This window comes from Cottoperca gobio, chromosome 4, assembly GCF_900634415.1.
Source record: "Cottoperca gobio chromosome 4, fCotGob3.1, whole genome shotgun sequence".
In the NCBI taxonomy this organism is placed as follows: Eukaryota; Metazoa; Chordata; class Actinopteri; order Perciformes; family Bovichtidae; genus Cottoperca; species Cottoperca gobio.
Genome location: NC_041358.1, coordinates 4,640,511 through 4,662,577, shown reverse-complemented (window position 1 = coordinate 4,662,577; position 22,067 = coordinate 4,640,511). Strand labels below are relative to the sequence as shown.

The window sequence follows — 22,067 nt, the reverse complement described above, 5'->3', positions numbered from 1 at the left end:
ATATATATTTATATTATATTTTATATATGTATATATATATATATATATATATTTTAAAGAAACCACATTGCTTTAGTCTGCAAGGTTGGATCAACCCCCTTTTTTTTTGTCAATTTGTGACTTTAATTTTAGAACATTTCTGATTTTGTTCCCTTAAATTTATCACTTTAATCTCAGAGAATATGCAAGTTTTTTCTCATAAATGTACAAATGAAATCTTGGAAATTCTGAGTTTTTTCTCGGAATATAAATGGCTACGTTTTTAATTTAATTTTATACCTACAATGGCCCTAATACGCCATCGAACTTCTGCACTTAATGTGTTGGCCAGATCTTTCATACAGAAGAAACTAGGAACAATTCTTTACTTGTAAATGAATTAATGTATATGAAGTGAGTCAGCTGTAAGGGGAATAAATGAGTGGATTAACAAAGTGAGTAGCTCTATCTGAGGCTGCGTCGTATGAAAACATGTTGGCTTAGCAGTCCTCTACAGTCTTTAGGCCTGGATGCCGGTCCTGCAGCTCATACATTGTCAAACAAAGAGATTGCCATATTTAATCAAGATTAAAGGAGAAACAGTGGAACAGGTGACGGTGAGAATACCCAGGACGTTTACAGGTCCAGTATATAATTCAGACACCGTGATATCACTGCTTAGTGACTGTTTTATGGTGCACGGTTTGAAACAGAAGATCTGTATTTCCAAAAAGTTGATTTACCTTGTTTTGTTACATTTAATCTTTTAAGGATGTGCACTTCACTGACAGCTGCACGTGGCTGAGTTTAAGTAGAACATACAATTTGTCAGCAACATACACAGAACTTCATTAAGGTTGTCATATATGTGAAAGTTCCTGAAATATGTGTTTCTGTTCTTGCACAATCTGTCCTGCGATGTGAATAACACAAGTGGTAAAACTGTGAAAATGCCAGACATTGATGTGTTTGTATCCCCCTTTTAGAAAAGAATCATGTGCATTCAAAATGCCAATATTTGAAAATAATGCTGAAATATTGCAAACAAAAACTTTTAATTTGTGGCTGAGGTGGAAAGAATAAAAAACATATAACATTATAAAATATGATGCATATTATGGATTAAACTACCCAACAGTATAAAGCAGTCACAATGATATCTACCAAATATAATGCATCAATAATAACTAAATAATATCACATTTCTAATAAAATAACATTCGAGAAGAGGTAAACAGATCTTAGTTCTTCTTCCACTGCTAAAGAAAGAATATGTAAATATTTTTGAGCTAAATTAAGTGGAGAACAAAATTAATTTTAATTTCAATAACCAGAAGCAAAAATAAAATGTGATTTAAAGCACAAAACTGATTAATGATCAGAAACAGTATATTATACAAGGCAAAACGCTACAACATGTCCCTTTGAATGGCAATTTAAGAATAAAAAAGTTGTTTCTAACTTTTTCAATAACCTATAATTTACCTGTGTTTTTTTGCCTGTAAACGTGTTTGTCAGTGTATTGCACTTCCACGTGTAAGGCATCAGTATGTGACTGTCGAACGCTTTTTTCTCCAGGAGTTATAGGAGTTAATGAGAGCAGCTTGACAATGTGAGACTACCTGGAGCCCGAGGGCCTGTCGGGGAGTGAGTAAACCATTAGCCCTAGCCCTGGGGCAAACGGCTCCTAAAAAGTGAGGAGTTCTGCAACACCATTTTATTCCTAAGTCTCCATGCAAAGCCTGATACTGTGCTGGTGCGTGCTGGAGACAGGGACAAGCTGCTTTGTGCTGCTCCTGCCATTGCAGATATCTAATACTGTGTACTGTCAGAAACCTGAAGCCAAAGCTGGTCAAAACAAGCCAGCGATATAACACTGACATACAGTAATCCCTGCAACCGACACACATGCACTGGCTTTTTAGAAAGGCAGGGAGAGTTGATACAGACAAGAGTAATGGGTCTCTCACCTGTAACATGATTCTGTCTTTAGAAGGAGGCCTGAGGACGGGTGGGTGTGCCCACCCTCGGCCCTCCCAGTTGGACACCACTATTCTGCAGCTCATTGTCTTTGTGTGATGGGTCAAGAAGATAAATCCTCTTAGCTCTCCGCTTTTGCAAACAGCCACAGAAAAATGATAGCCCTGGGAGCATATTTTTGGCATCATATAAATAAGAAATGAAAAAAAAAGAAAGAAATTATACCCCTGCAAGAATGATCTGCTTTGCAAGCCTTGTAGGGATCCACAACCATAGGCATGTGGCACACGTTCAGCTACCAAACCATGTCGCAGTGAATCAACAGCTAATAAATGGTAACACTCTACAACACTGTTTGTTGTAAACAGTCAAGCAAAACTATGTATGATTCATTAACCTCAGAAATGCTCAGAGAATGTAAATATCGTGGAAGACATTTCCTAACTATATGAGCAGTGGAAATGTTTAATTAAACAAAGAAGAATTTATATTTTTCTAAAAATAAAGACAAACAGTGTATGTCACTAACACATCATATGAGCAGACAGCACAGGAATAGAGGACTCTGCCACGAACACTGAACACTTGTATTTAAAGAGGTAGTGAACGTACTGAATGTAAAGACACATGTCTCAACATTGATCAGACGGAAAATGGGCCCAGAAATAATTCTTGACAGTAAACGAACATTGCTGATCTGAAGTCAGGGACCGTCTCAAGAGTATGTGCCAAAAGGCCAAGAGAGCTTCTCAGATTTTGCATCTACAGCTTTCTCTTTTTTTTTTTCATAACCACTTCAAACCAACGTTATTTCCACCTCGACGTGCTTCCATTATATGCACAGCATCCAGGTTTAGTAAAATCAGGGACATAATTACAATATGAATTAAAAATTAAAAGCTAAACAGTATCATTTAAAAAGTATGAATGGAAGTAAAACAAATGTATTGCAGAAAATGAAGCAGACTAGACAATGTTTAACAACTTCCTGTATAAGCCATGGCTTTTCCACTTCTGGTATAAATCCCAATACGGATATGTTTGTGAAATAAACAGATTCAGATAGTTTCGATGAGTTACACCTCCAGTAAATGTCCTCATGTCTGCAAACAACTTTATAGTGTTAATAATAATACATTAGATTTGTATAGCGCTTTTCTAAAACCACAAAGACGTGTTAAAACCTGTGTGTTAATTGTCTGTATAGTGCTCATAAGTAAAGACCTCCTGGTTCTGCACATTCAAAGCCACCATACATTGATAGAGCATGTGCCATTGTCATGGTAACACAGCAGAAGTTTGATGTAGGTAGAAGTTTGAGTTAAACTTTCCAAATCTTCAGTCTACAAAGGTTAAGAACACCGGCTGCTCATCACACTTTGGGTCTTTTGAGTATATTACAATTACTCTAAAACTCATGAAACAATTCCAAACAGAGAAGTGATTTATTACATTAGCGGCGAGCCGTAGAGGCCGGCACAAAGGGAGATTGTATGAAGATTACAGTGATGAAATAGTCAAATTTATTATCTTGACAGCTGGATATTCCAATTTCTTTGCCGCTGAGCCATGTAGATTTTCCAGAGTGCAAACACGTTTAAGTACTTCTTCAGAGTCAATTAAATCAGATACTAGTTAAATTACCATTTTTATTAACCTACAGGTTCACATTTTTGTAATTTTAATCACTATTGGAAAGACTATTAGAACAGCATTCCTATGAAGACAGAAACGAAGGGTCATTTAGAGAGCGGCAGAATTAATCACACAATGTCACTTTAAATCTACCTTTCAATTCACTTTAAAGCACACTCTATGATTTACATGTGCATGGAGAATTATCTGTAGTTAGTTAAAGGGGAGATTAGGTGCGGTGATGGGCTGCACCCACCTAAAGCTCCAGGAAACTTGAGCATCATACCTGAGCCAAAGTAAGATTATTAAAATGAAGGTTATACAGTATTTCAGAAGGCTTAGAGCTGGGCTGTTAAATATCCAAAGTTCAACTACTGTCAATATTACTCTACAAATCATTTTCCGTTTTCCATTTCCCCCCTATACCTGTAGAGTCTGCTTTCCCTCCCCCACAGTGCGGTGCCAGCCAGCCTATAGAATGTGGGCAGTAAATAATATACCAAGAGAACATTAACCTTTAGTTGTGGTGTTAAGATGGAACCTCAATTAACAAGAGTAAATAATCCTTGTGATTACTTTTGGCTGGCCTTTATCTCGTACATAACCTAATTAAATGGACCATCCAAACATAAAACCACGGCTAATCAAGAGCTTTGCTGAGGCATTGCAATGTCACTTTATGGGATTTTAAAAGCACGCCCACGCGTGAGCGAGCGTTCATGCGACACACACACACACACACACACACACACACACACACACACACACACACACACACACACACACACACACACACACACACACACACACACACACACACACACACACACACACACACACAGAAAAAAACGTGACTTACTTGATGGATAATAAAGAGTTTTTTGAAGTACTTCCGATACTTACTTCAGATAATAAATCTACAAGGCTTTTATTTTAAACATAAAATTGTTTAAAATAAAATCTTTGTGATCTCCAACTAGGTTAATCAAAAACAATTATTACGACAACAATGAATGTACATACTCCCCATCTCTGAAGTTTGTTTCATTAATGTACTATCAGAATTGCCTGAGGTGGTCCGTGGGGGAGTTGTTCATAGTAGAACCAACGACTTTGGTCTCCAAAATATATTGAAAAATCCATTAAAAAGATACACTATGCAAACTATTTAAAACAAACAAGACCATAGGATAATTGCATCTCCAATCTCATGCCATTATAATATTGCCTACTAGAGATGTGCAATATACCACAGATTGACCTATGAAAGCTTTACGAGTCACAGACTGTTCCCGTCAGTACGAGCTTTATCCACTCGCTTTCAAGAGATGTTCCTTAAAAACAACCTACAACACTAGCCTCGTATCACCAAATGGCTTAAAACTAATACGGCAATTTTGCTTTTCATCAATGAGCATTTTTTGCTTTTCGTATTTCACTTCACGCAACGACAATATTTTAAAACGCTCAGAGCAGGTGCTCCAGAAGTCACGTGTACTTTATAGAGCGAGAAAGTCCGGGTTGGGAGGAGGGCGGGGTGCAAGGATGGGTCAAACAGAGACATGACTTTCACCCAGGGCAGCGCTGGTCTTGTTCCGAGTGAAACCAAAAGTCAACGTCGACTTATTTTCACTTAAGTACGAAAATTAACTTACGTCATGTACGTATCGTACTTAACTTACGTAACTTAAGTTACATTACAAGCATACTGTGCGGATGTGGCTCAGGAGCTAGAGTGGGTCATCCACTGAGCGGCTCCTCCAGTCTGCATGTCAAAGATCGACCCTTATGAACCCCAAATGTCTCCCAAATGTGGTGAATGAGTATTTACATTAGATTCTGATGAGAAAGGTGCAATATAAAGTCCATTTACTTATTTTAACCCAAACGATGATCTTTTCCTAAACATAACCAAGTAATTTGTTTTAATTTACGTTTACCACATTTTTAAGTCAATGGGACTCCCCTGCATGTTGAAAAATTACACTAAAGGGGTCGCCAGTGCGCTAAGCAAGCGTCCGCATGTGACGAGTACTGAACATAAATAAACAGGTGTTTATTTACAGTTTCCCAGGAGGAGCTGTACAGTCCGCCATGATGGAGTTGTTACGTAATGCCACATGTCGTTAGGAAGCTTAGAATCTCGTCTATTTAGTGAACACTTTTGAGATCACGATCACAACAGCAAGTACAGTAGGCATCTCAAACTAGCAAGCAAACTCAAAATCAAACCCGTAACTTTGAGCCAACTCACCTATGAAGTCTCATCATTGTCCTGTAATCAGTAATAAAAAAACAACACTTCCTGTGTCATTGCAGAGGTCGTATAAATCGTTTCCAGTAAAAATATATCCATCATGAACATCGTCACATCAACAAAAGCCCATGAACAGCTGTTGCAATCTTTGAAATCAGCTGATCAATTTTGTGATCATACACGGTAAAAACGGGATCTCTCTAGCATTCAGCGCTGTTTCAATGCTTCTAAGATGGTTGCGAACTCTGACCTTTCGATTGACACTTCATTTGAGCCAATCGGAGCTTCCATGCGTTATCTACAGCCATCAAGAGCCAATGAGTGTCAACTAGATAAGGAAGTGCCCTCTTCTTTTGTTTACAGACGGAGCCAGCAGCAGCCCAGTCTCCCGTTGACTTGTGTATCATGTAGCCAATGAAACGCTGAAGAGTTAAACATACACCATCAATGTTTGTTTTTTTAACAAATGTTATTTAGTTTTTAATAATTGTATTTATTATCATCAAAATACAAGAAAAACACAAAAATATTACAAAAAATGTGTTTGTACTTCACTTACTTTGTGTCATTACTACTAGCAGGGAATATTGGGTATATAATAGTTATTTATGGCCTTTTTATCAATAAATATTATAATATCTCCAAATGCTTGTCAACGCCTGGTGTTACTCTTAGAAAAACCTGTGTAATAAGTTAAGTTTTTGTGCCTTTGTTCTGAAATTTGAACCTGAACTTGGTAACACTTCTATGTTCTATGTTTTTATTGTGTTTGCCAGTCCATACCTACCAGCTATATCCATCCTCAGGCATCTTTTTCAACAAAAACATTCAGGCAGAGTGTATTTTCTTCTAATTCAGTATATTCAGACCACTATTACTCAGTGCCAGAAGCACTTGGAGTGATTCTTCATGTTTTGCAAGGACAATAAGAGAGTTATATTTTGAATGAGATCAAAATCATGCAGCTGGTGCAAATGGTTGAAGAACGGCTTCTAATTTACTTTGGGTATGTCGTTTGTAGGTATTTTCAGATAAATTCCCCCACACTGTAAGAGGCTAGATACATTATATTTCCATGTTAGTGAATAACAAGTCAAAAAAACATTTTCAAAATGGCTTGCAGTTACAAAAGTAATATTAATAAAACTACACCTGTGTTAAAACAATGAAAACACTTTGCACATCCTCAACCTCTCAGTGGACAGTTTAACTTATTTGAGGTCTTAGTGCAGTAATATCAGATTTGGCTCCATTGTGTTTGGAATAAATAGGCCATTGGAAATTGACTCCATTTAATCTGAGCTTTGAAATGTAGACCGTGTAATCAGTTCTCGTTCACATGTGGGCCAAGATAAGACTGGTTTTATTTGTGTGTAAATCTATCCTGAGAGGCCTCATTCTTGGCTGTGGCAATAGTAAGCCATGCCTCCAAGCTATAGCAGTGTGTGTGTGTGTGTGTGTGTGTGTGTGTGTGTGTGTGTGTGTGTGTGTGTGTGTGTGTGTGTGTGTGTGTGTGTGTGTGTATGTGTGTGTGTGTGTGTGTGTGTGGTGTGTGTGTGTGTGTGTGTGTGTGGACATAACTGGTCCTGCACTTGGGTCTCCACCCTCTGCCTCAGGATCCTTGTGTAATTATGAGATGATGTGGGCATCGCACACAAAGCATGGTCACACTGCCTCAGGAAGTGAGCACAATAATCTTTGTAACAAGGCGAGGAAGCCTCTTCAATGGTGGAAATAAGGAAATGTAACTAAAGGGGAGATAATATAATACATTAAGTGTATTGTTCAATAAGTGAAGAAGTTCAACAGAGGTTACCTTTACGCAAACTGAAATCTGACATTGTATTTCCTTCAACACCTCAGAATCCCAGCCACGCCTGTGTAGGAACACTGTACTCTTTGTTTCAGCAGCCGTCGCAGTGTAATAAAAGACGTGTGTGTATTCTTAATCATTTGCATCCATATCTGTTACTTTAGCTCGGCGCTGGCACGATGCATTATGAAGAAAACTTGATTGCGAGTTGTCACCTGAGCCTCATTCCCTTTAATTACATCTGTTGTGTGGACATATATGCATACAAATTGCTTATTTGAAGAGTGGATGAAAAGGAGTTCATTTGAAAAACTACAACAAAACCATTTGTTCCCACCAAAACAGCACTCTCTGTATGACAAATGATGCTTTAGTCTTATGAATAATTCTCAAATTCTAAGCAATCAAGTTTTAAAGATATCGTAAATCCTGTTTAAATGGCCTCATTCATTACAGTGTGGATATGGGGGGGGATGCTAATAAAGTGTTACGTCTGAAATTGTCACTGACTTCATGCGTCACTGGGAGATGTTCAGCGCAGAGCTGATGTATGGTGCGACTGACTGTATGGTGATGGAAATGTCGCTGTGGCCTCGTTAGCATTCTGCTGTAACCCTCGGGCAGGGGTGTCAGATTCTCTCAAAATTTACAGCTCAGTTTGGATCCGAAAGATTCCGTGCATAATGGCTGTGAGGGGCCTTATAATAAAATACTGATCCACACTAGCAAGGCCCGCTATGAGAAAGACGTTTGAACAACTACATGTGTAAAAAGTTACAATTGGTTCAAAAGAGGCAAAAACAATGACTGAAATATTTGTCATTAAATGCAGTTTAAGTTAGTTTCCTTTCTTTGTATGTGTCAAACATCATATGGTCTTTGGACCTACAGCCCAAGTGTCAACCTCAGGTAGTTATCAAGAGGTTTTATGTGTTAGATGTTTTTTTAATGTCAACAAATCATTATAATGAGGCCCCCACCATATTCTCTCATATCGTTTTACCATAAACAGAAAAACACAGTATGCGAGGAAAATATGGTTCAAAATGATTTCAAATAATCTAATATTACTTATATTTACAATTGATGACAAATACAGAAAGGGTATCCTCTTAACACCCGCTGACTGTCATTACAAACTAATGCTGTGCACGAAACATTGTACAAACACAAAATAACAAATCATGCAAAGAAACCCAAGAAGTATTCAGTTCCTCTGTGCCATGGAGCTCCATTGTTGTCCATGAATGATTGAAAACACAATGCGCTACACGTGCGCACTGCGATGGAAGATGCCCCTTGCTCATTTCTAGAGTGTAAGGTCATAATTACCTCCCCCAAGGAGGTTATGCTTTTGGTTCAGTTTGTCTATTAGCAGTATTACGGAAAACCTACTGGCCCAAGAACCCATCACATTTGGGAGTGGATCTAAATTCTCATATTATGGGATGGAAATGGTCGTCTACATATGGATGTGCTGCTTCTTGCCATGTGTTGACCTATATATTAAGAAGTTAGATGTAAATGTAAAAATAAAAAACCCACTAGAAGAAACGACTACAGTAAGCTGAGCGCTGCGCAGGCCTCACGTGTTCCAGACTGTATATACATGAATGCTCCTGCATGTGCTGCTCTCCTGTCCTGCGTTAGATGCCTCATTCCTTGAGCACTCTGCTAAGAAGGGTAGAAAATGTGAATTACAACTAAGCTACTTAACCACAATGAATTAAGGCCTACCATTTGAAAATTTGATACTAAATTACTGTCATTATGGTGCATTATGTCTGAGCATAATGATTGCTTTGGCGCTGTTTGAAGACAAAGGCAGACTCTGGGGAGAAGTGTAGTCAGAGGAGAAGTTGATTTCACGGCTGTTAATGATATGTGAACTTCCAACCTTGATTCCAGCAGCATATCATTTCCTGCCAGTTGACAACCATTAGCCATTTGTTAGCTACCTAAACAGTAATGTGCTTCAGTAAAGAGCACATATAAAAGAGAACATTCTGTAGAGGCTCAGCAGGAACACAGTGTTTGAATCTCTCATCACTAATTGATGGATTCGATGGGTTTGCAGAACAGTACATGTTGTCTTTGGCCTCTGCTGTGTTTTTGTGGGTGCAAAGTTTGCACCAAACTTCCACAGTGTCATATTGAGCTCAGGGACCACACAGTAACTGGGAGCACGTTTTCTTCATAGCTGTATTAGCAAACAACCAAAACAGACATGTGGAGAATGGGGCCGATTTCGCCTTCATTTTTTAGGATGTTTCCAAGGTTACAAACAGAGCAGAGACCAACTGGAGCTGTTATTAATTCTCCATCAGTTTCAGTTTGGATGCCTGAAAGCCAATTAAAGGAAACTTAATTGAATCAGCCTCAGAAACCTCCCGAACAGGAACTCAAATGAATTGTGCCTGGGGACGGATGGCAGGAAAGAGAGGTTAAATAAAAAGGGTGGAATTACCAAGAGTCCAAGTCTTCGCTTGGAATAATTGCTACAGACTGACCCTGCTATGATGTAAATTAAATGTTGTTTGCAACCTTATCCAACCAAACCAGATGCTGTAGTTTTTGTTTTTTTAGTCTGGTGAATTTGTGAACCTTCAGTTTAAACGTGACACACGTATCAGCCAACATTGTGTCTGGAATTTGCACCAAATACAGAAGCTACATTTACATTTGTGGAGAGCAGGGGTCAGATGCATAACACTCTGTGCAGATTCACCACTAAAACTGTAACACACAAAGACAGAAATATGCATGTGGATTCTTTTTGTGGCAAAAAATCTAAACAATTTCTTTTTTCTATATTATAAGACACGTCTCTAACCTAATATTTAAGCTCCTCCCTATCATCTAGAACACTGAGTACGCCTGCTCTCATGTATACGGGAGGTTTTCAGTCTGCTTTTTTAAATTACGTACGTTTATGTGTACGCATCGTTCATGCATCTGCCCCAGGACTATTTGCAGCGTGGGAAAAAAGGTTCAGTTTTAAAGCTGAACTGAAATGAAAAAGAATGTATGCTATGAAATTAGAACATACTTATAATATGACTTTGACTTGTATACATGATAGGTCAAAATTGTGATGTGTGTTAAGTGAAGAAGAGACGCGTGACCTGCTCCTTTATATAATGTGGGACGACTACAGAGTGTACGAGAGCTGCCCATAACAAAAACTAACGTCTATTGTGGATTAGTACTGACAATAGCAAGATAGGCTAACAAATACAAACTTCAAAGTGTGAGTGGCCCTCCCAAATGTTAGATATTCTAAAGGGTTCTGCTCAAACGCTAATATCGCTGTATCGTTAGTAGAATACAGTGTGACATTCTCCAGTCAGTACAGAGGTGCACCACAGAAGCTGACAGCACTTCTCCTAGCCCTGCTATCAAATGTCGGTCAAACACTGAAATGGCAGAACAGATGGAATATCATTACATTAGATATTTTGAATCGCACAAAGAAATATGGAGGATTCAAATTCCAGTTCTACTTTAAGGAAATGATTTACATTTCTATAAGAGACATGAAAATATTGTTAAAATAAAATAGAAGACAGATATACAAAGCTGTTGTGTGTTCACTGTCCACACACATGCACACAAAAAAAACCACCTCAAGGCCACGTCCCATTGTCCTGCGGAAGCCATGAGGAGGAATTCCTTTCATGTGTCATCTCCTGTCACAGCACTGTCCTGACAGAGGCTTAGTGACATATGAGAGGCCTCGGCAGAATGTCCTGCTTTTAGTCAAATGAAGAGTCTGGCAGCTGCTGCATTCATCAAAATCAAAGGATAATCTGCTTTCCATATAAAATCAAGTGATGATTAACGTTTTTTTCTTCAAAGAGGGGGATGGGAGTGTAAATGCTAGCACCTTTAAGGAGACACTTGAGAGACACGGGGCGGGGAAGGTATAGAATTGTGTCAGAAGATTTGACGTTATACAAACGTAGTGTATAAACTAAGCTCTCGGGTTAGACCCTGGCTCTGTCTGGACTGATTTCTACATTATGACTTTAATTGCCTTTTAAACCAGTTCATTCGAGTTACAATGTTTTTCAAACACCACAAATGTTTTAAGACATGAATCACTGAACGGACAATTTAAGAGTTAAATGTTAACACTATACACAATCTAGAGAAATACATTGTATTTTGAAGTCTGCAATAAAAATATCGCAAATATTTTATATTTTTTTAATGAATCCTCTTAATTTACATTTATTAATTTGGCAGATGCCTTTGTCTAAAGCGTCAAACAAATGAGCTCCATTTAAAGCCACAATCGGTAACATATCCATTTGTGTGATGGTGTAAAACGTAACTCGAAGATTTAGCGAGGCTGCAGAAGCTTATCTGCTATTAAGAGAAGTAGACGGTCAGAGCTTCCCAGGTTGAGAGTCTGAAAACACGCGGAAAATCTGATGTTTAAAGACACATTTTTAGCTGGGTGTTCCCAAATGAAAGTCTAGAAAAATGTAGGAACAACTGTATTTTAAAATACTAATAATAATAATAATAATAATAATACAAAAATAAAAATGAAAAATAAAAATATAAAATAATATATATATACACTACAAAGCAACCACTCCTTATGTATTTTCTTGTGGTTGCTATGAAAACAACCCGAGAAGTAATTACAGATATGAGGCTCAGGAGGTAGAGTGGTCGTCCACCGGTCGGAAGGTTGGTGGTTTGATCCCCAGCCCATGCAGTCAGCATGTCGAAGTGTCCTTGGGCAAGATACTAAACCCCAAATTGCTCCCGATGACCTGGCCAACGGTGTGTGAGTGTGTGTGAATGGTTACACTACTGAGAGCTGATGTGCACCTTGTATGGTAGCCTCTGACTCTGTATGAATGTGTGTGAATGGGTGAATGACATGTGTTGTAAAGCGCTTTGAGTGATCGTAAAGATTGTAAAAGCGCTATATAAAAGCAGTCCATTTGACAACATCTTTACATCTTTGTTTTTAAACTTCAGTGAAAATGTGTTATACTTGTATCACCAGTGTGTTGGTTATGTCCAAGTGAATTAATATATTAATTATAATTTAAGATTAAGACAAGATTGGAGTGCTCTGCTTTTAACATACATGGGATTAAAAGAGCTGACAATATGTTTGCAGCAACAATCAACACAAGAAAAGCTTGACCCCCCCACTACTGATTGAAGACATTCACAGAAGCCGACCTCGTCATTTCCTTATTGCTACTGTATATTGTTTGCATGCTGACAAACTGATTTTCTGACTTGCAACATTAATAACTGTTATACAGCCTTGAGCCCTGTCACGAAAATGTAATTTACTAGCAGACGACAAGTGTAAAAGTGAAGGGAGGGAGCTGTGAATGTGCTTCCTCATTCCACACCCCCAAACCAACGTCTTCTCCACCGGACTCCAATCAAAGGGAGCAGAGGCCATTAGCGGCTCTGGACCTCCTTTTCTTTATAATTACACCCTCCTGGATTGAGCGAGCAGCAGCTAGCCCTTTGCTATTTGCGGTAATTAGTCCAGAATGTGAGCTGTCAACATGTAAAAATGGTGCCAGTAGGCCCACAATGCCACAGCCTCCCCACTGTGTTTAACAACAAGCACCTAGCCTCGGACACTGGAATGCATTAACTTTCTCCTCTCTTTTTTTTTTCCCTCGGCGACTCGGTGTCAAATTCAGGTCCCTCAGAACAAAATCTTAATAATTAACTGGCAAATTTTTACATGATTGCTTGTGACACACCTACTCTGGTAATAATTGCTTTGAGGCCATGTGCTAATGAAATTAATGCATTCATTGCCCCAACAAATTAGCATAACTCATACAAATGGCCCACATTTGAGACCACGCTGCGAAAGGGGAAAACAACATAGACGCAAAAGAAGCATCAACAAGAAAAACAAAGCAAGAAAATGAAATGAAATTGCATTGTATGATGAGCACTGCCGGCTCAAAGTCTTAATGGCTAAAGCCTGTTAATGTTAACCAAGGGTGATTGCAGCAACGCATTACAGAGTGATAGCAGCGCGGGACCAAATGATTATCACTATCATCACTGCAGTCATTGCTGATGTACATATACATCTCTCTGTGGACAAATATTAAATGGCCTTGCTACTGCAGACATTAAAATGTTATTATACTGATGCATTAACTTACTGTAGCAGAGTTCATACAGTAAAGGCCTCCCAACAATCATTCTCTAAATGGCACCGCTGCCACTCGCAGCATTCACCAGTCCTGCCACTAACCCCTGTTCATGACTCTCGGTGGGATGTCTCTGCCTGGCATTAATAATGGATGACGATCTGTACAATGGACGGAGACAAGTGCAACGGTCAGTTGGAGATGCTGCAGAAGTGCAAGAAATGTCCCTTCTTAGGTAAAAGAGGAGCAGAGATAGCTGTAACGCCTAGAAAATGTGTTTGCCTGAAGCCAAATACTGTCAGGGAAACAGAAAGAAAAGACAATGACTTCCATTTAAACAACACAGTGTTACATTACTCCAGTCAGGAGGGAGTCTGCAGGTTAACATGACACCTCATGGTACAGAAGATATATCATGGGGACTTAGGTTTGGTCAAAATATTTGATGATTTCCGGTCTTGCCGGTCTGGTCCGGTCCGGTGTACAAGCCTGAGCTGGAGAGGCATGTAGCATTATGACTCGTTCTGACACATGACAAAAGAAGCAACCTGTGCCGACTGCGACAAAGCACTGAAGTGCTAAATCCAACTTGTTATGCATTAGTAAGGCAATATGACAACGTGATTAACGAAAGTTAACGGCATGTATCCTAGCAACTCTGGCTCTCAAATATCAGTCAACTGCTGCCAAGGAAACATCGACCCCAGGGATCCAAGACTACATGCTGTTTCTACAAACATGTACAAAAACTGTTTTATCCTGTTTTTAAACATCTGCACAATACCCACAGTATCAATATATTGACTTGTACAAACATTGAGAATCATTTCAAAATTCAGTTTGACTAAAAACATACTCGTCCCCCTGTTGGAAACAAAGCCAGCTGTATGTAATAGAGACATGTTGACGTCCTTATCCGGACCAACTGGTCTTTGACCCCAAATGGAGACAAAGACAAATTTCTCGATGAATAAAAACAATCAGTGGAGACTTCCCGACAGACTAAATGTTTCATTTAACTTCCATCAGTGTGTGAATCTGTGTATATCTTTAAATCCTGAAAGGTCGTTGTCAGAGTAACTGTGACATTTTCTTCCACAGAGTGGACCCCTCCCATGCATACACACAAGACCAGACAGCAGAGATCACATTTTAAAACCGCCGCTGTCGAGCTAACAATGAATAAAACAGTCAGTAGCCAGCTTCTGATGCTTTGACCCACGGCACACGCATGAATACATACAGCACATCAACAGCATACTTCCTAATCTCAGATGGTTAGTAATGTGACCACCTTATCCAACACGCAACCCCATCTGTGATGACACATCAGCCGCCATTTCATACGAATAAACTCACAAACACAAGACACAATGTGTTGATGGAAAATTTGCATTAAGAATGTACCACAGGAAGGCGTGATTAATTTCTGCTCATGAAATGAATACAGATTTGGTCATTACATGGCTTGTATCCTTTGCCAAATATTGTACTGTTTCTGCCTCCTTTTCCTCAGCGAGTGTTCTGCTGCAATAATAAGGAATAAGAGACAGCTTACAGCTCATAAGCAACACAACTGCTGCAAAATCTGCTAAATCACAGAGCCAAACAAAGACCTGATTGCTCATTAGTATTATGGATCTGCTCTGTTTAAATCTCCTTTGTGAGATGCAGCCACTGTCTAATGACCTAAACGGTGTTTGTTTAAATGCTTGCTACCTACATTTCACACAGTGAGATTAAAAGAATGAGACATCATCAGATCTCTCATTGAATTTTTATAATACCCTCCCTCTCAAAACACACACACATCAATACACTTACCTTGGCTTTGCAGATAATGCAGTGCAGCCTGTCTTCACTCCCACATCCCTGTAAGGAAACAATATTTAAAAGTAGTTTAGTGACAGTGGAGCTTTAAAACAACAGCTCTAAAGCTGGACTGTGGAACGATATGAGCATGAGTGACAAATCATTTGTTTGGGTTTTGTTCAATAAACTAATTATGATTGTTTGGAAAATGTGTTTGTGTCTTTAACCCAAAAGGTGCTAAAGACACAAACACAAATAAGTTGTCTGAAAACATCTTTCACTGTGTTGTGCTTTCTAAAGTCTTGTGTTTTCTGTTTAGTCAGTGTTTCTTAGGGCTGAACAATTCAATCGCATTCAAACCGACACCGCAGTGTAATAGAACGCAATATTCAAATTGCAAAAGCTGCAAAAATTAAGAGGTGGAAACAGTTTATTTTGCATATATAACAGTGCTTTGATTTTCTTTATTAAATGTTTACACGGCTTGTACAATTTTCTACTGTGATTAAAGTTTCTTTAAATTCAATAGCTAAATAAAGATGTTATTCATATCAATTCATGCATCAAATTATCTCATTTGATCGAAACACATGGCTTACATTAAAGAGCAGTTTATATGTTGACTGTATACAATGTTGTGTTGGACATAATATAGAATTATGTATTGCTTGTATGTCATGAATAATACAGAAGGAAAAAAAAAAAAAAATTGCAATTAGATTATTTTCCCATATCGGTAAGCCCTAGTGTGTTTTGTCCATGTTGTGAGGTTTATATATAGTAATTAATGGCTAAACATACATAACTAAATGTTGTTAAAATGCACTTAATGTACCGCCGCTGCTAACTATCTGAAGATGCAAATAACAAGAAAAGCATTTGTACAAAACACAAACTGCTAATACGCATGGCATGTAGGAGCACATTTTGATCGATGTTAATGGCATATAATTATAGAACACTGCTATTAGGCAATGTGATTTTATAAAGAGGACCATTGCCCCTGGCACTGTGGCCTGATTGCTGTGAGTGTTGTGCTAATGAATGTAAACCAAGTCTGTTTGCAGTGATGAGAATCAACCCATGAGAGACAGAGTGGGGGGGGGGGGTATAGGCATGCACACTTATAAGCTGGCCCTGCTGGCATAAACACACACTTCAGTCACAGATGAAAAACATATCTAATGTATGTCAGCATGGTAACCTATCACGCAGGGCTCTACTGAATGTCACTTCTATACATTCACAGATTGTATTGAGCTTTTTGAATGACGTCCTCCAACAAAATCCTCATATTCATAACATTAAGTTTCTTTAATGAATATAACTCGTCAGTGAGCGCCTCCCTTTGGAGCGGGAGAGCAAACAGTATTATGTCGTTAGATTTAAACATGTTATGAATTCTGGAAATCATAACATTTATCTTTTTTCAATAAATGTTGACTTTTGGACTTTACAACGCTCTGGAGAAATGTTTATAATACTTATAATATATGCTTTATCTGCAACTGTCTGGCTTTAAACTAAATGTATGCACATGCCAAAAGAAAAAGCATTCAAATGTTGATTTAGAGTTGGACTGTCAACATTGTGTAGCATCAAACTGTTAGGTACCTAGTTCACACTTTAGTCAATGCTTCACTCTCCACTTCATCAACACTATGTTTAGCCAGCAACTTGTTAGCACTTTTGAAACCCCTCTCCTCACTTCTTCCCCCCCTAACTACCATGTGTTTTATTTCAGATGTATTGGGTTACAAATTCTGAAGAGCCTTTTTTTTTTGCAGATTCCCATTAACTTCAATAGAGTGAAACCAGATGTATAAAAATGAAAAACATATTTATCTGTCGGGATAGTGAGTGTATAGCATTACTTTCTGTAAGCCTGCGTCCTAGCTCTGTATTTTCTCAAACCGCTGTTGTGCTGGGCAGTGAGACACACCAGGCCACACTCGGCTGGTGTGGTACGAGCCATACAGTCCTCCCATGCCCTTGTACTTTGTGCTGCGAGGGGTTTCACCCCTCTAGGAATGCACTCCCTATAATGAGGGTCAGGGGTCAAAGTGCTGCCGCGCCTGGAGGCCGGGATCTCCTAGGCACACTCAGTCACTGACTCTGTCCCTATATTTAAATCCTGCCTCAGGACATGCTTTTCAAAGGGCATCTCCTAACTAGTTCCTGGTTACTAATTAGTTTTGTGCCATGCTATTTGTCTTTGGGAACCTGAAATGGGGAAGGAGAGGGGGGGCACAAATGAGGCAGTCTAAAAAAAGATAGCGTATGGTTTGCTTCAGCGCAGATGATGATCATTCAGATATTTCTCTGCTGCAAACACGCTGAAGTATGCATCAACAGTTGTGGAAATGAATGCCAGCGCTGTTTTGTTGTGTTTGAATTCAGCCTGCTCACTGTTTAGTGACAACATCTGTGTCATACTGTTGTGGGAATTAAATAAGGACGTGGAATTTGCCCTTTTTTGTTCAGGCTGCTTTTAGGAGTGGTAACGGTGCATGCTATCACTCCCAGCTGGCTAGCTCTCTCTCTCTTAAGTCAAATCATTATTGGATTACATTTTCTGGCTTCATAAAATGCGGTTAAGAGGCACTTTAGACATATGGGCATGACCTGCTTTCCAGAGATGGCTATCAGAGCAAAAGTGACAGGTCAATTGCTGATTTCTGTTCTGTAAAAGGGAAAGGGGCTCCCTACCCTGAGCACTCTAAAAGGTCGCACGCTCTCTCTCTCTCCCTCTCTGTTTCTCTCTGTCTGTTTCTCACACACACAAAAACTAAAGTAGTCTTGTAGCATCGGCACACACTCTCGGCAGAGAGCGGTGTTCTGTGCGAGTGTGTGCGTGCGTGCCTGCTTCATGAGCCTGAGTGTGTGTGTCTGTATATAATTGTATAGTGGGAAGACACACACTTAATGGAAGTGGCTCTTCACTCTGACAGCTGGGTGGTGCAGATGAAAGGTCTGCTGTAGCATGTTGTCTACCACTTGTGGAGTCTCCAAAGAGAGCCGCAGCTCACAGGAGTGGACAGCAACAACACAAACCATTCAACAGCAGACGCTCGTTTTATCCTTAATTAATATGCAATTTACACATATTCTGTATATAGGAACTACAGATATTGTACAGTCCAAAAGTGCATGAGTGACAAATTGAATCAATTTTCAGCTGCTCTTGCTGGGTGACTTGCGCGATACAGATTTAAAACATTTTAGGTCAGTATTCGTAGAGCATTCCTAGATTAACATTAAGTCGCGAGTTTGGATCAAGCTCCATAAATACTGGATACTACACTTCCCATCAGGCAACCCAATAGTGTCTGTTCAGATACAGATTCAGATCCAATCCTCCAGTTTGTAACACATCGTCTCAATGTGGATCCTTCTGTTAGTACACTGTGTGCACTATATACTCACTTGCATAGTGCGTGAATCTCAGCGGGGTGGTGTTTTCTTAAATCAACCACAGCTGTTGTGCACTTAAATCTCAAAGCCCAAGCCTAGATAACTCTGATGACCTCATCAGGGTCATTTACTCAGACTTGACCCCCACACAGGTCGCCCACTGTGACAAAACACTATATACAACTGTTTCCACAGGCTGAGTAGTACTCCCCGTGACTAGTACCTTATCTTGACTTGTGAAATTGGTGTACTTCCCCTTGAACTGGATAGCTATTTTATATTACCAGCTAAACTACATACTTAAAGCTGCACCAACTCACGCCACAACAAGCTAAACATCTCATACGTTTGACCTATTCTGCCTTTGTGAAGTTAATATGGCGATGTGTTAGAAAACTAATGCCTGCTTACGGAGACAAAGGTCTATAATAGCATTCGTTTGGAGTGATGTGTCTGGTAAACACAGTATGCACTCTCTGTTTTAGTCTTCACCAACTCCTGAGAAAAATCTAACTGCTAACTGCTCCGCTATGTTCAGCAGTCTGTCATTTGGTGCTCGTAGGTTGCGGTGTGTATATCCAAGACCACAACAATTCCTTGCTGCTACTAAGACAGGGTTAATACAATTTTTGAACTAAAAAGTAAAGTTGCGGGGCATAAAACCAAAACTATAAGCTATAATATAGCTATATAAAAAAAGACGTTAAAAAGCTTTGGCTAATAATTCTCTTTGGATTCATGACTAAGAGCGACTCTTCATATTACACGGTCATTTGATCCATTGTTAATATAGAAAAATAGATTAGTGCAGCTTTAACTTGCAGAGTATCGTACGTTATGATGCCCTGTGCTTTGACCCAGTGCTGGTAGTACATTTGATTGTTACGACGCGCCTCCACTAAACATCTTAAATAAAGCAGCTTCATTGAATTTTCAACCCAAAATCTATTTTACATGAAGACACAACCTGTAATTAACCACACACTTTATAAATCTCTTAGTTTTCCCCTTTTCACATTGCAAAAAGACTGCATTTTATTAGTGGACACCTCTCGATTTTCTTGTTATAATGGTTTGCTTTGGTAAAGTAGTTTTCTAGCTTTAGATAGTACTTATGTAGCCTAAGAAAGTCAAAGAAATGTGTTGATGCAGCACCTGCACGAGAAAGTTCTATTTTCTCTGTGATCAATCAGCAGCACACACAATCTCAAAAGTGTGTGTGTGTCTGTATTTTGCCTGTGAACTTAGGTCATGGGTGGGTAATGATGCACCTGCCCAAATAAGTTGTTGTTTTTCTGAGATCAATCAGTGGCAGCAATAATCTTTTTGTTTGTCAGAGTGTGTGTGTGTGTGTGTGTGTGTGTGTGTGTGTGTGTGTGTGTGTGTGTGTGTGTGTGTGTGTGTGTGTGTGTGTGTGTGTGTGCGTGCGTGTGTGTGTGTGTCTGTCTGGCGGTCAGATCTGTGTTTTTTGTGGTGTATAACTGACTGTGACTGTGATTTTAACTGCCGGGTCAAAAATGACTCTAAGACAATCTGTGTACCCTGGTACAGCTCCCATGAGATTATAAACAAAAACTATTTACTATAACTATATAAACTAAACTATATTTAACTTTTTCAAATTCTGGGCTCCCTTTAGGAAAAGTCATCAAATGTCAAGTTAAAAACAGGTCCTTTAGGGTTTCTTCTCTGCTGCTAAACATTGCGGTCATTTTTGACCGAAAGACAACACAAGGGTTAAGGTAGTTGAACAGTGATTATATTATGTATAAATAAAAATCATTTTTATTCTATTGTTTCTGTATGTTGCACTTGTGTTTGGCTTATTTGAAGTTATTGTTCTGCACTTAAATGATTTCATCTCAAGCTAATGTACTCACAAGATTCTTGCCGTTCGGAGTTGTATCCTCCTGATTGTTTGCACTTATTGTAAGTCGCGTTGGACAAAAGCATCAGCTAAATGAACTGTAATGTGGTCTGTTGTATTCAGGCCAACTAACAGGCTCCTAAAGTGCATTTTCCTGTCAGGTGACATAAAAACTCATTTGCTTTAGGGCTGCACTATGTGAGAAAAATATGCGATAATGTTGTTGAATATCGAGATACAACAACATTACTTTCAATAAATAGATATTAAAGTCAGTTTTGCATTTCTGTTGCTTTCAGTATACTGCTAAAAATACAACAAATAGCTTGTTAAATGTAAAGAAATGAAAGGAGACTGAACACAAAAGGCACCAATGTAATAAAGTATTCTTCTGAAAGTTCTGAGTCTAATATCGCAGTCTTTCACGATGTGTTTATCACGAAGTTGACATTCCGATGACGATAAGAAAAACGATATATTGTGCAGCACTAAAGGTTTATTAGTTATGTGAAAAATTGCAGTTGAGGTGTAAAACTCTGCAGTTGAATTTACATTTTCACATCAACACTCCTTTGGTAACTTTAAAACTTTTTACTTTAAATTTCTGGGGAAAATACTTATACAGAGGTAATTATACATTTTACAAGTCTCACAGCAGCAGGAGCATCAGCAGCAGCAGCAGCAGCGGTTTGCTGGGATGGATGGAGGACGAGTAATTAGCATGAGCAGCAATAAGCACCATGACTGAACAGAAAGAGAAATTCATGCCACCTACAGAAGAGGTGCAGTGCAAAAGCAGCCCATCAGTGACCGCTGTATCAATACAACTGCTGGATCAAGCAGTGCTCAGATGTAAATGAGCCATCTTGCGGTAGGTGACAGGTGTCGGGTGCATGATAGCTTCCTGGATTCCTGCCAGTCTATTATGAGGCACTTCTCACTGTTTCAGCTGTGCTTCAACTGTATAACGATGACGTGTTATCATTGTTAGCAACCCTCATTAAAACTAATTGGTGTTGCTGTTTGAAAGGTAGCTCATTACCTTGAGGCAAACAGCAACGTTTTGTCTCAATAAGGTATGCTAACATGGCAAACACATTTATTCACTGTTGGAAGACCAACAAAGACATTTTCTTCCCTCAAATTCTGACA

General features: G+C 39.0%; 1 protein-coding gene across 3 annotated transcripts in view; it reads right to left on the bottom strand.

Annotated features, from left to right (window-relative positions):
* LOC115007250 (uncharacterized) overlaps window positions 1–22,067 on the bottom strand; it is a 71,106-nt gene that overhangs the window by 44,181 nt on the left and 4,858 nt on the right. For all 3 annotated transcript variants that reach the window (XM_029430031.1, XM_029430033.1, XM_029430032.1), the window contains exon 3: window positions 15,647–15,694. In XM_029430031.1, coding sequence (XP_029285891.1) covers window positions 15,647–15,694 — 48 coding nt within the window. The remainder of the gene's footprint in view (window positions 1–15,646; window positions 15,695–22,067) is intronic.